Genomic DNA, 16632 nt, shown 5'->3' with positions numbered 1-16632 from the left:
ATGATGGCTGGATATTTTTAGAGCTGTCCTTGCAGAGAGTCCTGTAATTTGTGGGACTGTGTGGGTGTCCCAACAGCTGATGGACACCAGGCTGCCTGAAAAAGCAGTGGCACAGGCTCAGTATACACAGAAGAAAGCCATTCCTTTGAGCAAGAGTGAGACCTGGGACAGAGGCTTCCGTCTCATGGCCAGGAATGATCCCAGCTCTCTGGTACAAACGCCAAGGCAGGAGGAGAGGAGCTGGCCTCCTCTGCCTCTTTGGTCCCTGCAAAGGGCACAGCCATCAGTGCCACATTCCTTAGGGGCCACTCAGAGAGATGCTGGGAGAGAGGCTCAAGGCAGGCCAAGCAAGCTCTGCCTTAGTATCAAAAAAGCTTTCCATTCACATTTCTTTTACCTTAGCTTTAACCCCAGTACAGTCTTGGAGGGCACTCAGCCCAAACAGGCAACCAGGCAACTAATAAAAAACAAACCAGCATGAGTGCATAGACACATCTTTATTTTGCCCCTGCAAATGAATAGGAGGACTCATGTCCTCCCATGGCTTGGGAATGAGAGAAGCAAAAAGCATGAGTTTGTAGAAAGCAGTGAAATGAAGTCTGCCTGCATGAAGCTACCTCAGGGACTCCTCTCTGAGACACTTGCCACCACTTCTGCTCCTCTCCTCTGTGTCTGGACATGCCCCTGCTTCAGCTGCAGTGTCTCCAAGGCAAGACCACGACTTTCCTGAACAGAATGCGACACTGATCCTTGGGCAGAGGCCAGCACAGGGTGTACAGCGCCTAACGCAGGAGAGCTTGAGATGGACCTGGCACTTGCTCTCTGAGAGTGCAAATCAGCTCTGTACAGGGAGTAAGGCATAGTATTAATGCAGCAGGAATAGGGGTATCTATGCACCCAGTCCTGCAGTGGGATAATTCAACCCATCTTTCCAGGGCTATCTTGGCTTGTAATTGGATGTGAGTCATATTCTAGTGTAACCCTGAGTCAGGTCCAGTATTTGCAACACTGTGCAGTCCTTTTGGCACAGCTCCATCCAGTCTCAGTCCTTTTAGACATTCACTTCAAATTAATTACCCAGGAATGGCTTTTCTTTAACATTAAGCAAGCTCTGCGTGGTCTGCAGAGCTCCTCAGGAATGCCTGGGCTCTGTCTAGGCTTGGACTTGGCTGAGGCTTGCTATTTATCAGCTTTCTCCCAGCTTTTCTGCAGATCTCCAAAACACTTCCAAATCCTGCCCCTTCCCACATTGTTCCCACTAACACAGGTCAGCTAGGGCAAGCTGCTGGGTGCGTTGTGACCCTGCTTATCAGTGGAGTCTGCTTTCCAGATGGTTTGTGCATACGGACTGGCTGCTTCGGTTCTCAGTACCAGCCCTCAGTTCTGCAGGGCATGATTTGATGCCAGGAACAGGGGGAGCCAGGGTTGTGCAGAACAGTGGGTGCTGGACCAGCCTCAGGCTAGTGCCCGCACTTCTGTACAGGTCCTGCTTCCTCACTGCTCTTTGCCTCACCTCCTCAACCCAGGGCAGCTATGGATATCTTTCAGCCATACTTCTTCCCATTATGTACAGAGTATCTAGAGCAGAGGATAAGCTTCCTGGCATGCCTCACCCAGCAACATACAGTGAAATCTGCAGTGGTCACAGACTGACCATACCTCTGAAACATCCTCTGAGGCAGCAGAACATAGATGTGTCCACACAAAATGCCTTCTCCTCAGTCCCTCATTGACCTTCTGATGGCTTATGTGTTTCTGATTCTGTAACCCAATCGCTCCCCAGATAAATCTCCAAGGGTGGGAAAGAGAGCAGGGTCAGAATGTAGACAGGAAATGGGAGGACAGCGCATACTTATTTGGGTGTCTGTTCCTTGGACTGTCTGGACTGACAGCACTGGGGGCTGCTCTCTCGCCGAGTCAAGTCTGAATGGGGAGAGCCCTTGGTGGTCTGCTCTCCCTTGTCTGGTAACTTGCTTCTGCAGCAGGCCTCCCAGACAGAGGATGCCCCACGCCTCTGAAAAAAAGAGAAATGCAGAGCTTTGCAACAGAAAGGGAGGATGAGGAAGATGAGTCTTAAAATCACAGTAAGGGAACTTCAGATTAGCCGGTAGGCAAAACCTTCCCATAGTGGGCATAGTGAAACCGTAGAAGAGATTTAATGTGGAAAGCTGTGGATTCTTCATTACTTTGCAGACGGGTAAGATCAAGTCAGACAACCATCTGTCAGGACTGACACAGGTTTAGTTGAACTTGTCTGGAGCAGCGGGATAGACTGGAAGACATCTCAAGGTCCCTCATCTCTGTGACAGGCTGTGGTCAGTCAGAAGAATTCAGTCCAAGTTTTCTGGCTGCAAACACTTGTGGCTGTGCAACACTTTGCCTCCTTCCATCAGAAAGGGCTTGTTTGCATACCAGGGGTAACTGGGACTTCACTACCAGCTGCGGGTTTGGTGTCCTTAGCAGGACAGAGAAAATGCAATTCAGTCTGTGTCTGCTCAGCAGCCTCTCTGTTGTCACGGCTGTGCAGTGCACCCCTGCCTGAGACGCTGCCTGACGACGTTGGCCCTGCTGCATTGTGGGAAGCTCTAGGAAGCGATCCAGCAGCACTGAGAGCAGCGCACACAGCTGATTGATAGGCACACAGAGCAGCCACAGCAACTCGTGTCTGTGCTTGAACATGTCCAGTCACACAGGGAGCTGGAAGGAACAAGCCTTTGCTAGAGAGACCTATCCAGGCAGCAAAATAAGAGGTGCCAAACCAAAGACAGGAAGACAACATATTCCACTGGCAAGGGCAACACTGTGTTAACTGATAGAATTCTTGCCCAAGCTTTAACACCACTGTGTCCACGCAAAAGCCAGAGGCAGGATTCTGCCCTGTCCTCTCCTGAGGGCAACAGAGCCTGAGTTGGGCAAAGATGACGTTAGGCCACCTTTAAGTTTAGTTCAGATGGCAGCTCCCACATGAACAGCTGCTTGCTTGTACCCTTCTTTGTGCAGGCTTTTCTGGAGCTGAGAAGGACCTCTCTCCCCCTCTCATCTTGCCATGATATCTTCTAGACTGAGACCTGCACTGCAGAGATGCTTTGGGCAGCAGACAGCTAGGCAACACCCCTGGGTCTGAGAGTGCTGTATGCAGAGAGCAGTTTAGAGGGGTCAGGGAGGGAACCCAACTGTGGCCTCATGTTGAGCCAACTGGGGCACTGTCTGGTGACACACTTAGCAATAGTCTGTCCTGTGTCAAGACAAATGCATTTCTCATTGTCAGATAAAAAGGGGAAGGGATGAGGATTAGGGAGGAGGATGCAGGCTCCAGGCCAGCTAGGAGTAGCTTTTTGGCAGGCTGAAGTGTTTGAAGAGCAACGAGGGGGCCAAAACTTCAGAGCAGAGCCCAGGCAGCTCTCCTGCCTAGCAGGTTTTTTTCCCCATCTGAGCTGCAGCTTATCCACCACTGCCTGAATCCCAGCCCCCGGAATCTCTGCTTCCAGTGACAAGCCAGGCTCACGCCACAGACTTGCACGGGACAGAGCAGGCAGGGGGCAAGGGGAGCGTCCCCACATAGCTCCATTCAGTTCTCTTCAGACACTTCCTTCCCCTCGCTGCTGCTTTGGTCCTTGCCATCAATGGCAGCGGGGCATGGCTGTAGGCAGCCTGAGCAGCGCGGGGTGGAGGAGGGAGCCTCAGAGATGAGACTGAGGGGAGCAGCCATGGGAACAGCCTCACAAGCAGGTGCCACATTGGACTTCCTTCCACAGAAATGGACCTTCCTCCTCTCCTGTCGTGCAACAAAGCTCTGGTACTTGGCACAACATTGGCGGGAGGCCAAAGCAGCATGTACAGCTGCCTGTCAGCCTTTCACTGTCATCGTGCTTGCCCTCTCACCAGCTCTCTAGCACAGAGATGGTGCTATTCTTGGTAACACACCTGGCAGCTCTGTGATGCTGGCCATGCTGCCTAAGGAGCAACAGCCTAGCATCCTTCTCTCACTGAGCTCTAAATATAAATAAGCTCCAGAGCACAAGACCGAGACATCACTGGGGGAAGAAACCCCGCAGCTGTCCTCCAGCGCTTGGGCTGCACAGTCAGAGCAGAGACACAATCCCTCTAGCTCTGTCCTGTCTGCTCCCCGCACGCTGGGGGTTCTTTCCCTTTTGTACTCTGTGCTGTGGGCCTGCACATGCTTGTGTGGTGACAGTGCTAAACTTGGAAAGGCAGCCTCCCCAGACGGGGGGAAGCTGTCTGCATGGATTTTTTTTTTCTTGTCCTGTTCTTGCTGGAGTTTGACTCTCATGTTGTGCATGTTTCAGAGCTGGAGAATGGAGTGTGGTCGCTGGGGCCCAAGCTCTGCTCCATCATGGTGAAACAGGAACAGAATCTGGCTCTAGACCTGCCTGAGTCCCAGCTAGCTGCCAGCTCCATACCAGTGCTGAACCTCCACCCTCTGCAGAGACTGCCAGTCCCCGAGGAGGTGAGCCCATCTAAGATCCATCGGGAACCCGGGCTCTCACACAGCAGCACCCTTGGTGATGCGGACCCAGCCATGTGAGTGCAGGGTCCTGCTAGGTGATTCAGCTGCTGGACAGACAGGAGAAGGTGATAACAAAGCCCAGATACTGCAGTATTTGTCATTCTCCTCTTGAAATGGCAGTCAGAGGAGCAGCACACCTGATGCTAGCTAGAACTATGTTCTTGATTCCTGCAGTGAAGCTACAAGACAGCTTACCCTTCCAGAGAAAACGATGGAAGGAGGGTTTTCTCCAGCACAGGAGGCTTTACAATCTCGGTTAAATACAAGTGTGTTTCCTTGGCACAAAAGCCAAAGGCTTTTAAGCTTGCATGTGCTGGAGGCCTGTCCCCTCCAGTCTGCCAGTATTTCTATAGCCACTCTTGGCTTGTTTTCATTTTTCGGAGAACAGTGTCAATTAATGTGATGCCAGTGACCCCACTACTAGTGAGTATAGACCCCTGCTTTGCCCCTGTCTTTTTCATAGCTTTGGGCCTCTCACTTTTCTCAGCTGCTCACTGGAAATGGAGGTCCCACTCCAGGTCCTGCTTGCTTTTTCCTATGAAGCAGCAGGAATTATTATTTCTAAGAAACAAGGGGCCAAGTCTTTCGGTCATATCTAAGTTCTTAAGAAGTCTGTTTGTCTGAAGGATGCTCACTTATGCCACTGGTACATGGGTGTAAGCTGGGGGCTCAGTTCGGCTGGCCCTGAGTCCAGCTGTGTTGGATGGGAAGGTTTGACCAGTGTCACACAGACATTGGCTATCTTGTAGCAGCTCAACAGATAACAGTAGAGCATCTCTGGGGTTCACTTCCTTTTTTCACTCATGCTGAGCGTCTTCCCATTTAAACAACCATCCAAAACAAATGGGTACTTCCAGCCAAAACTGTGCACAAACTTACTCCATTATTTACACAGCTTGAACTTGCTGTGCCCTCGAAGCTCTGCTGTGTGTGCTCAGCAGCCATACCATGGTGCTCTCTCAGCTGTGTTTACAGTCTGGAGGAGTTTGCAATGTGTCTGTTTAGTGTAAAAACTCCCCCAGCCTATGGTGGGCTGGGGGCTGGTGAGCCAGGGAGCTGAGGGGCAGCATAGCCCAGATGGGAATAAATCTACTCTTTATTTAACTCTCAGTCCCCTTCGATTGGAAACAGCTGCCCAGTGGCCCTGGTGAAAATCATGTGAGCAGGACAGGGGGTTTGTTCTCTTACTCCCAATTCTTATGAAGGCAGATCAAAGAGGGACTTCCCATGATAATGCAGAGGTTGGTTTAAATTGCACTGTCTGGGTCTAGCAAGGGAAGAATTGCCAAGGATAAAAGTCATCTCCCTTTCGGAGGTACTCAGTGCATGGCTTGGCAGCATATCCATCTGCCACTGCCTCTTCCTCTGCAAACATGTGTTTGCACTCTGTGTGCCCAGCGACACAGACTTCAGGGGGCTTATGTTTGGACTCCTGGTTTCTATTATGGGTGGTGAGAGGCTGCTTTGGGCAGAGCTGTGAGATGAGGCAGTACAGAGAACAGGGGAGCAGTGGCTATGAACAGAACTGGTGGGAGCCCTCTGGGCAGGGGAGGTGGCAGCACCCAAGAGCTCCTTCTGCTTCTCTTCCACAGACTCCCATAGAAATGACTCCAGCGCCTGTGATCAAAGCTGAACCCAAAGAGGTGAACCAGTTTCTAAATGTACCTGCAGGTAAGAAGATAGAATTTGCTGGTCAACCTACATCCCTCTATATTACTCAGATATAGATCATTACTATACAGGGAGGAAAGACAACACCTGAGAGCAGAGCCATGCATACAAGGTAATACTAGGGCACAGACCAATAGAGGAGTGAGTGCTGCACTGTTCCAACTCAGATCAGTGTCTGGACCAGCAGCCACGCACGGAATTGTTCAGACAGGGACTCCCAGGCAAAACAGGCTACCTCAGAGTTGGAAATATGCAAGAGTGCCTTTAAAATCCTCAGAGGGATGGTAGTGTTATCCAAAACCAACCATCTGAAAGTCAGGAAATTCAGGATCCAGTTTAATTTGAAAGAAACCCAAGCATCTGAAAATCTGCTGATGCACAAATGAAAGCACTATAGGAACTCCCACTGCCGCAGAGAGACATTCCTTAGGCATATTCCCACCTCCATTAAGGCCCCCAGGCTCTCCAGTACAAAGTGGGGACAATTTTCAAGTGCTTGGCAACAACTGAGTGACCGGAGCCCCTTTGGATCAAGTGTGCTAGCAAGCATGTGAGCCCTGTGGTGCTTTTGGAAGAGCTTTTCTCTTACAGAGCTTCCTGTACTTGTGAACAGGCTACGGAGCAAAACATCATGGGCTTTGTAGTCCATTTTGGTTGACACCAGAGTACCTTATTGCTTTGTAAATACCTTCAGTGTCTTGGCAAAGCCCCTGTCAGCTCTTTGACTCCTGCAGTTCCTAGTTTAGCACATTTGAGGTCAGCCTCATCTCTGTCTTGGGCAGCACTCAGTCCAGCCTTGTTCTCAGACCCACCCCATCTTGTGAGACTCATCACCCTCTCCTTTTAGTCCTGTGTTATGGCAGTGCCTTTTCCTGTTGCTACTCAGGGCCCTATGCCTGTACCAACAGGCTGACATGAGAGCCATTGACTTGATCTCCTTGTTTCTCAGTAGATGACCTGGTGCAGATGCCTCCAACTCCACCCAGCAGCCATGGCAGTGACAGCGACGGATCCCAGAGCCCCCGGTCCCTGCCTCCCTCCAGCCCAGCCCGACCCGCTGCTCGCTCTTCTACTGCCATCTCCTCCTCACCTCTCCTCACAGCACCACACGTAAGGAGGCAGCAGGACATCAGGGACTGGGACACAGGGCTCCTTGGTGCTCAAAGTGGGCTGGAGGCTTTCCGAGGCTCATGTCGGGGATCCTGCCCTCGTTAAGGTCTCCAAACTGAAATGCTCTGGCAAGGCAATGTGATGTCCTAGCATAGGGGTGTGGGGACAGGATGGTGCTCACAGGAGTGCGGAGAGGCACAATGAGTCTTGCACAATGCCTACCAGCAGCTATTTTGTTTCAGCAAGTGCTGTCTTTCACCCCACACTTTGGGAAGTGGCCTATGCACTGGAGGACTTTCTGAGGAGGTTAATGGAAGAGAAAGGAATAACCAAGAATTCCCATAACCAGACTTTTTTTACCATCACCCAAAAGTTCTTTGGCGGGGTCCTGCAGTGCAAGTGTGTAGCCAGCCTCACCATGAAGGAGCAGATGGCCTCCCGAGTGAAAGAGGAAGGCAGCTGCTGAGTGTGCCCCCAGGATCAGGTTGAGAGCAGGAAAGAACACTGCCCTACACCTATTTGTACTGAGCCCCTAGCTGCTCTGCAAGGCTTTAAGGAGGGATAGAACTCCTTGCTGATGGCTGCTCTCTGTGTGTTTCAGAAGTTACAAGGGACCTCTGGCCCGCTGCTCTTGACTGAAGAGGAGAAACGCACCTTGATTGCTGAGGGCTACCCCATTCCTACCAAGCTGCCCCTCACCAAAGCAGAGGAGAAAGCACTGAAGAGGGTCAGGAGGAAAATCAAGAACAAGGTGACTGTTTGCAAAAAATGTAACCGTGCAGTTCCCATGATTCCAGAGCATCCTCAGCTGACCAATGCTAAAGTTACCCTCGCCTCCTCAGCTGCAGTGCAGGTCAGAAAAGGTGGGATCCTGCCTTTGGTGCACTGGCACGAGCCTCCCAACCCACAGAAATGGTGCCATGGGGCATCTCTGCATGAATGCTGTGCATGCAGCCGTATCTGGGGAGTATGACTTCCAGCCCAGCTCCTGGGAGTGTGTGGCCTGAGATGGGGCCCACAAGCTAAGGCATCATGGCTCAGACAAACCGGCCTGGTCAGGCCTTGCTGTGGGGGCAGGGAAACAAGAGCCATTGCATAGTGCGGGCCGAGTGATGCACAGAGCTCATTAGCCAGGCAGAGGCTGGAGACTTTAGACTGTGATTAGAAAGCATCCCGTGGGAGAAATGATGAGACCCTGAATTAGTCACCCAGTGACTCAGAAGTGGTCTGGGGTAGAATCTGCCCAGATGGCCACAGCACGTACCCATGTGAGTCAGAGGAGTTCAAAGCAACCCTAAAGATGCTCTCAGCAGCAAGGGGGTCAGGCATACTGCAACAAATGGTTGTGTCCTACAGGCCAAAGAAGGCTGCATACCTACAGCATCCATCCCTCCCAGTTTTGGCCTGGAGACCAGTAGCCATGGCAGACTGGAAGGTGACTTCCCCATTTACCTTTAGGGTGCTGTGTGTGCAGGGAACAGACAAGGTGAGGGAGCCACAAAAAAATGCCTAGAGGCTTATGATACTGACTCCTCTCTGATGGCTGCCCCCCTCACAGATCTCTGCTCAGGAGAGTCGCAGGAAGAAGAAAGAATATGTGGAGTGTCTAGAGAAAAAGTAAGTTTCTTCTTCTCAGTCTTACCTTTGAAAAAGGAGCCCTGTCCATGCACAGCCCCCCTTTCTAGTGCTTTTGTCCCTGAATTGCTCAAAGAGTACGATTCCTTGCAAGGCTGGCTGCACTGAAGTTTGGTTTGGGATCCTGCCCCTACTCCCCTCCCTCCTAGAAATCCTCTTGCAGGATAAAGATTGCTCTAGAAACCTTGTGTTTCCAACTGCTTGGTTTGGCTGGTCCCCTGCAGAACACAGGCCATTTTGGCTGCCAGCAAGGTGGGATTTTGGGTAAGAGTCATGTTTCCCCACTGGAAGTTGCTTCTATTTTGTCTGCTCCATAAGCAGCAGGCCCTCTGAGGGGGCTTTCCCCCCCTCTCTTCCCATGAGGGTGGACACACAAGCATTTGATAGCAAGAAAAACCTTGCACTACAGTTATTCCCCACACTCCCTCCCCTTCCACCGTTCCCTGTGTAAGCTTTGTTTTTCTCCTTGCAACCCTGAGGTTGGTCCTGCATGTATGGCAGGCATAAGCCAAAGGTGACATCACATGACACTGACAGGGTAGAAAATAACTCTTGAGGGGCTGATCCTGTAATCCCTTCTGTACTAGCAGCCCCTGATGGGCATTCCCAGGCAAAGAAGAATGCCAGGATCCAGGTGCAAATTCACATTTCTGTTTAAATACTGTCTTCTTCCCTGTTATTAATACCACCTGAGATCAGCAAAATGGAAAAAAACAACCCCCAAACCCAACCTTAATTAACTCTTCTCCCTGATGCTATTTGTTTATGTTCTCTAAGCGCGTAGAAATGCTGAATGAAAACAGATGACTCAAGGCACCTTCAAGTTCTCATGCCCTTCCATAAGCAGCACCTCAGTGTGCATGTGTGTGTCCAGGCATCAGAGCACATCACCTCCAGCTAATGTCCCACATTGACACCCAGATCCTTCAAGCCGGGGCTGGGGAGTTCACTGGCCTTGCTCAAGTGGCAGGTCCAGGGCTTTCTGTGCTGGGGCCTCTTCCCTAGACGTGGCTGTAGTGCCTGTATGTACTCAGCAGTTTGTTATGCTAGTGCATTGCTGTGACAGATGGCTTTCAAACAATGCCAGGTTTAAATGTGAACCAAAAGCAGCATACAGTGATTTTTTTTAATGCAACAAGCCTTTGGTCAACTTGGCTTTCTGTAAGAGCTGGTTTGTCAAAACCTGTACTTGGGCCCTTCACCATTCAGTTTGACACCTTTGCTGCAAGCCCAGTTTTTACACGGAACGCCTGGTTCGGAGGCTGTGCTGGAAACCTCCAGCCGGATCAGGCTGTGTCCCTGGCCTGCCTTCCTCCGGGCCTGGAGACATTCCCCTTCCCTCCTCCCAAGTGCAGCCTAACCACTTTCCCTTCCGAAGCTGTGGGAGAGAGCCTGCAGGTTCTCTGCTGCCCTCAAGTGCCTGCAGTCGGAGCTGGCCCAGCACTTGCACAGAACTGCCTGGTTTTCATATGCAAGGCGCACAACCAGGGCAGGTTCTCAGTCTGAGTGGGAGAGGTTGGAATTTGTCCCCCTGTTCCTTTTCCATGCTCCTTAGGGGGGTTTGGAAGTGATGGAAATGCCTGCATAATTTTGGGTCTGTGCTGACTTGACCTGCCTGTAACTGGGTGCTACTGGCTCTCCCAGCACTTGGGAAAGCCTGAACTGGGAAATGTCACACATAACTGTCCACCTGCAGTCTCATCCCCGGTCCGTTGAGGCTGGCTGCAGCCAGATGGGCAAGGGACATCTGGCTCCAGGACCATATCTGCAAGTGATGGATGGAGCCACTGAGCCTCCACACCCCGAGAGAGGCAAGGACTACATTTGCTTTATCTGTCTGGCCTTTGTAACTAACCGGCTATGGGTTTTATTCCCACAGGGTTGAGACATACACAACAGAAAACAATGAACTCTGGAAAAAAGTAGAGACCTTAGAAAACGCAAACAGGTAAGAGGGGCTAGACCTGACCCTCTCTGTAGGTGGGGTGGGGTGGGCAGGAAGGGAAGCCAGGGGAGTGCTGGGGCAGGGGGGCGAGAAGAGAAAGGCAGGCTCCCCCAGCTCCTGGCGGGACGAGCGCTGCTTGGCGAGGTGCTGGTTTTCGGCCCATGGCAGCAGCGAGGCAGCTGGATTTGGTTAGCGAGCCTGGAATGTTTGTGTTGGGATGGCCAGGCCGCGCCACAGCGAGGGGAAGGAGGGAAGGCGCGTTTCTCACATCTCTTCCTCCTTCTCCCTGCAGCCCTTTGGGCTCATGCTGCCCTCCCCATTGCCCTCCAGGCCTCTGGCTGTCTCCAGGGCAGCTGCACTGAGGGAGGCCCCTCACACCAGCACCTCAGACCCACTGTTTCTGCTTTTGGGCTCTTTGGAGGAATACAAGGCCCTGGGCATAATGTGGCTGTTTCAGGTTTCTCTTGAGAAAAAGCTGAACAGACTTGGTGAATACAGGGAAAGCCCATTCCTCTAATAAAGGTAGAGATCCCAGCTCCCACAAAGTCCAGGGCAACTCCCTGTACATGTGGTACCCCAGCCCTTGCCCTGCCTCTTCCCCTTGCAAAGCAAGCCTGAAGGATATCCCTCCCATCTGCTGCTGCTGCTCACCTGAAAGAAGCAAGCTGCTCCCACAGCCCCAAAGCAGGCCCCTGGCTCCCTCGCCCAAGAATCTGGTGAGCGCTTGTGCTTCTAATACACAGAGCTGGCCGACTGATCACCAGGGGAATTTGCTTCCTTGGAAGCAAATAATGAAGACTCCCATCCCTGCAGTGGGGATGGGCAGCAGGAGCTGGTGGAGGGCCCAGCTCTGCTCTCTCTTACTGGGTGCAATAGGTGTGAGCAAGGGCAGGGGCAGCTGCAGCGCTGTTGAGGGGGAAGCTCATTTCTATAGCCCTGTTTCTACCACCCCCAGCTCAAATTGAAGGGGAGAACCGCAGCCAGAGAGCCAGTCCCCCCACCCACCCCTCTGCTGCCACTGCAGCTCATGGAGTACTCCTTGAGGCTCTGCCGCACTCCTTCCTCCCATCCATGACACAAGTGCTGTGGCCCCAGTTTCCAGGCCAGCCACTGGTGCTGGGACTAGGGACTGTCAGGCATGGTCTGGCTGAGGTGTGCAAGTGGCTGGAGCCTCCCATCTGCCAGAGATGTGGCTGCCCAGCTGCTCTCATCCACAGGGCACAGCCTGCCGCCCAACCTCACTGGGAATGCAGGCAGCCCCTGCTGCTGAAAAAGCATGAGCCCCACCCTGCAAAATCAGGAGATTGGCCTAGAAGCCAGGAGATTTTTTTTTTTCAAAATACACATTGTGTTCTTTCTGATTGGGTTTGGTTTTTGAGCACTGCCAGTGGGACGCTCTGTGCTTCTCTCCACATGTACAAGGAGCAGAAGAGGCTTTGGAAAGAGATAAAGCTGGGATTCTCCTGCAATCTCCTGGCTCCAGGACCTGGCATTTTATAAAGGCTCAAACATATTTGTGTAAAACAGTCAGTGCTCCCAGGGGGAAACACTCAGTAATCTGCATTTCAGTAATTTGCAGCCCTTGGGAACTGTGTGCTCTGTAGTCTCCCTCATTGCAGATTTCTTCACCAGCCCAGTGAAGAATTTGGTGGCTCTTAGTAACACACCTACCACTGTTCTGTGCTTATGTGTGCCAATGCCCGTGTTCAGTTAAGTGGGGCAGAGAGACCTTAGCATGTGTTCCAGCCAGGGCAGCCAGAGAATTATTTAATTGCTGAACTCAAGATTTGGCTTTGCCCACATCCCTCTGCAGAGTTTGCCAAGACTGAAGAAGCTGGAGGGGATCAAAACTGGTTTTTGTTTCTCTCTACCATATGGTTCAGGGCACAGGTCGAGCTGCAGATTGTGTGTCTCTGAGTGAAGTGGGAGGAGGTGGGCCTGTGCTCAATGTCTGACCTGACTACGAATTTCAGTCCCCGTCCCAGAGCTTGGTTTTCATGGTAGCCTGCCTCTCCATTGCTTTTGGAGATGACTGGCTGGGCTTTGAGGCACCCAGGACTCCTAAATGAGTGGGACATTCATAATGGTGGGTAGTTGCAGTGACGACTACGGTGGATCTACCGGTGAGGAGACTGAGGGAAGGTGCTGCAGGGGGTTACCACAGCGTAATGGCACCTTGGGGGCATACCTCCCACAGTTCCTGCACACTTTATATCTCAAACTCACCCTTTTTTGTTTCATGCTTCCCAAGCCTGTTTGGTCAGAGAACTTGGGCAAGATACAGCAAGGGGGAGATACTTGTTTTCAGAAGAAGGGAAAATCAGGGCAAAATATGAAAGGGGTAGTGGTATTCTTGCATCACTTACTGGCTGTTACCTCCTTATCGAGTTTTGATTTGGGTTGTTTCCTATCCTAGGACTCTGCTCCAGCAGTTACAGAAGCTGCAGGCTCTGGTAGCTGGGAAAGTCTCCAGACCTTACAAAATGGCTTCCACGCAGACTGGGACCTGCCTAATGGTATGAGCTTCATTTCCATCTTCCTTGTTGGTCATGCTTCCCCAGACAGCTTTGTCGATTGCCTGTCTCTGCCCTCTTTCCCACTGCCCGGCTGTGTTGCCAGTTACATCTGCTCTCTCCTTTTGTGTTAGAGTCACCAGAACTGGGCCCTGTGTCATACATACATTGGTAGTGTCAGTTGTTCATGCAACAGAATTAGAATAATTCCTGCATTTTCACTGTCTTGTTCTTTGGACAAAACAGCACTTTGTTTGCTTTTCATTAGCTATTGGACATTCAGCAAAAATTTTCAATGAGCTTCCATCGTAATGGGTAGAGTTTTCTTTTGCTGAGTTGGTAATGCTTAATGTTTAACTCAGCAGGGCAGATGAACAGTTCAAGAATTCCTCACAGTGGGAATTACCTTGTGTTTATCAGCAAGAAATGGCATCTGTTCTTGCTATAGGCAAGCACATCAGGCCTTGTTAAATCCAGCTGGAATTCTCTTCGTTTGCCCTTTTGACTAACCAAAATCATTCGGGGTTGTCTGTTGGTTTTAGTAATCCCTATTTGCCTCTCATTTCTCATAGTGGAGGATCATGGTTAAGCAATATTGGCTTCACCATGGAGCTTTAGGGCATGCCAGTGTATGGCCATAAATAGAGTCAATCGCTTATTCTTCATCTCACTTTTTGCCAGGGGAAAAGTTTCTGATCCATGATAAAAATACAACCTTCAACCCTGTGATGTCTTTGCAGGATTGTCGTAGTAGCTGCTTGAGACAAATTTGTCAAATTAGTTATCTATATCTAGTTATCACTTCTGTACTGTTAACAGTCGTGAAATACAAACAGATGATGAGGTACTTGCCCCACTTTCTCAGCACCCTCAGTGTCCTGAGGGGTTGTTTTTCGCTCTTGGTTATATCTGTTTCCTTGGTTCCAGAGCCCCTGCTCTGAAATTTCCAACACTTTCTCCTTTCAAAATCTGCTCAAACTTTTGCTACTCTTTGCTGCCCCCATGTCAGACCAGATTTTTCTTTTCTGTTGGCTGCTCTATGGCTTCATTCCCAAGTTCTTTCCACATTTTCGGGTGTGACCCAGCTGGGCCCAGTGACTCATGCTCCTTAATGCAGCAGCTCAACATAGCACCCCTGGCTCAAGCAATTCTTCATCACTACTACCTGGAATGAGCAAGTCCAGGAGAGGTGCCTTCCAGACATGCCCTGTGCTCTAGGCTGATAAAATACCTAATGTAGCTTCTCAACAATGACTTATCTCTCCTTGCTGCTCCCTTCGTTCCACGGCATCCCAGCCCACACACCAACTCTCTCAGGCTTCCTAGCTTTGAAGCATTTCAAGAATTTATAATTTGCTTTTCTATCTTTGGCCAGTTCCTCTCATAGGCCTCCGAGTTCCCATTTTCCGTTTTCAAATACAGCACTCCTTATCACGACAGATACGTAGAATCATCATGCCTTGCAGCACGGGAGTGGAGCAGAGTACCCTTCTTTTATAGCCCTGTGTCATTCCTGCTGGATATTTTTCCAGCCAGTTCTTGAAGGCCTCCAGTGATGAGCAGTCCTCAGCCTCCTCAGGCAAACCATTCCAGTGCTTTGTTATCTTTCCCAGATAAAGCTTTCTTGCTATCTCATCTCAATCTTCCTTGCAACAGCTTAAGCCTATTACAACTTCTTCTGCCCACTGTAAGCAAGACCAGTTTACCCTCCCTTTGTGCAGCTGCATTTTACATATTTGAAAACGATTGTTTTTGAGCAACTCCCTTCAGTCTGCTCTGCTAAATCACCACAATTTCTTCAGTCTTCCCTTGCAGGCTGAGTTACTGAATCACTGCTTGTTCCCAGAGCTCTCTTCCAGACTTTCTCCAATTGCCCTGCATCTTTTTGGAACTACAGGGCCCAAAGCTGGACACAGTGTTCCACCTGAAGGCCGGTACAGAGCCAGCCGGCCAGCCAGAAAGCCTCTTCATACTGCCCAGGCTGAGATTTGCCCTTTGCAAAGTGACACCAACTTGCGCCCACCTTGTGCTCCATTTTAACTCCCAGATCCTCTTCTGTAGAACAGCTGTCTGGCCACGTAGTCACTGACGTGCTTCCTCTGTTAATCAGTCCTGCCACCTCACAGGTCTCAGCAGGTCTCGGCATTTGTCTGTATTGATCTGCCCGCTTTTCTCTTGGACCACTTCTCCCCATGGTCAAGATCATTCTGAATTTGAATCCTGACCAAAAGCCAGTCTGCTTGTAGTCTCTCCCATCTGCAGATTTGATATAGTCCATCATCCAAGTCAAGCTTAAAAATGTTGAATCTTGCCAGAGCCATAACGGATCTCTCTGCTACTCCATCTGCTACTTCCTCCCAGTTTGACAGTGAACCATTTGATAACTACGCTCTCAGGATGTCTTTTTTTGATTAATTTTGCCTCCGCCTTTCCAACTGGTTTTGCAGTATTTTCCTCTAGCTTAGTTTCCCTTGCTTTTTAAGAGGTCAAAATCATGAGATGGTCAAAAGCTGCGAGATGAATGGTACTCAGAGTCAAACCAAGAGTTATTGTTATGAAGTGTTACAGAGTTTGAACTGGAACTGAATCAAAGCATCAGAGTTAACCTGAAACTAAACAGAGTAAAAACAATGCTGGTTTGCAAAGCTCCAGTTGAAAGCCATGTTAAAGTAAGTTGTTAAGTACACTGCTCTTTCCCAGCCCATAAAGCTTGTTTTGTTTTAGAAGAGAAGAACAGGCTTCACAGGGCTGTTTCCCCTTTCTGGAAGTTGTGTGTTTGGCTGTGATAATTCCAAGCAACATATTCAGAATTTATTTTTTCCCCTGTTTCTGTGGAATAAGGGTTCTAAATGCTTTGTGTGCCTGATATGATGTGCTTAGACAGCGTCTATGCCATCCACATTTAATTTCCTTACTTTAAAACTAGCCGTGAAGAGTCTGGACATTTAAAATCCCTCTTCACATAGCGTAGCATCCCTGTGCTATTATTTGATCTTCCACATCTGGAATCCACTGGTGGTCAAAATTACCTTGATGTACCAGCTTCTGTGCCTTACTTAGGCATGGCTATTCCGAAATAGGTGGCTATTCTGAAAACCAGTCAAGCAATTGCTGGCTGTCCCCATAGGTGTCCCCACAGGTCAAACTTAGCTAGTTTATACATAGGTAGTAGAATTCACCAACAGATGCATTGCCTCTTTGACGTGCTCAGTCTGAGCACTGAGCTGACG

The 16632-nt window shown here is 50.3% G+C and overlaps 1 protein-coding gene across 4 annotated transcripts in view; it reads left to right on the top strand.

Moving 5' to 3' along the window:
* The window catches only part of CREB3L1 (cAMP responsive element binding protein 3 like 1), a 69467-nt gene that overhangs the window by 48343 nt on the left and 4492 nt on the right, over positions 1–16632 (top strand). For 3 of the 4 annotated variants that reach the window (XM_076344564.1, XM_076344563.1, XM_076344561.1), the window contains exons 3-9: positions 4308–4468; positions 6121–6199; positions 7149–7309; positions 7911–8060; positions 8868–8926; positions 10824–10892; positions 13306–13405. In XM_076344564.1, the coding sequence (XP_076200679.1) occupies positions 4308–4468; positions 6121–6199; positions 7149–7309; positions 7911–8060; positions 8868–8926; positions 10824–10892; positions 13306–13405 (779 nt within the window). The remainder of the gene's footprint in view (positions 1–4307; positions 4469–6120; positions 6200–7148; positions 7310–7910; positions 8061–8867; positions 8927–10823; positions 10893–13305; positions 13406–16632) is intronic. The other variant, XM_076344562.1, reaches the window with a different exon arrangement.

The sequence above is a fragment of the Aptenodytes patagonicus genome, chromosome 7, assembly GCF_965638725.1.
Source record: "Aptenodytes patagonicus chromosome 7, bAptPat1.pri.cur, whole genome shotgun sequence".
NCBI classification, from domain to species: Eukaryota; Metazoa; Chordata; class Aves; order Sphenisciformes; family Spheniscidae; genus Aptenodytes; species Aptenodytes patagonicus.
Note: the sequence above shows the minus strand (reverse complement) of the source record. Positions and strands in the feature narration are given on the sequence as shown.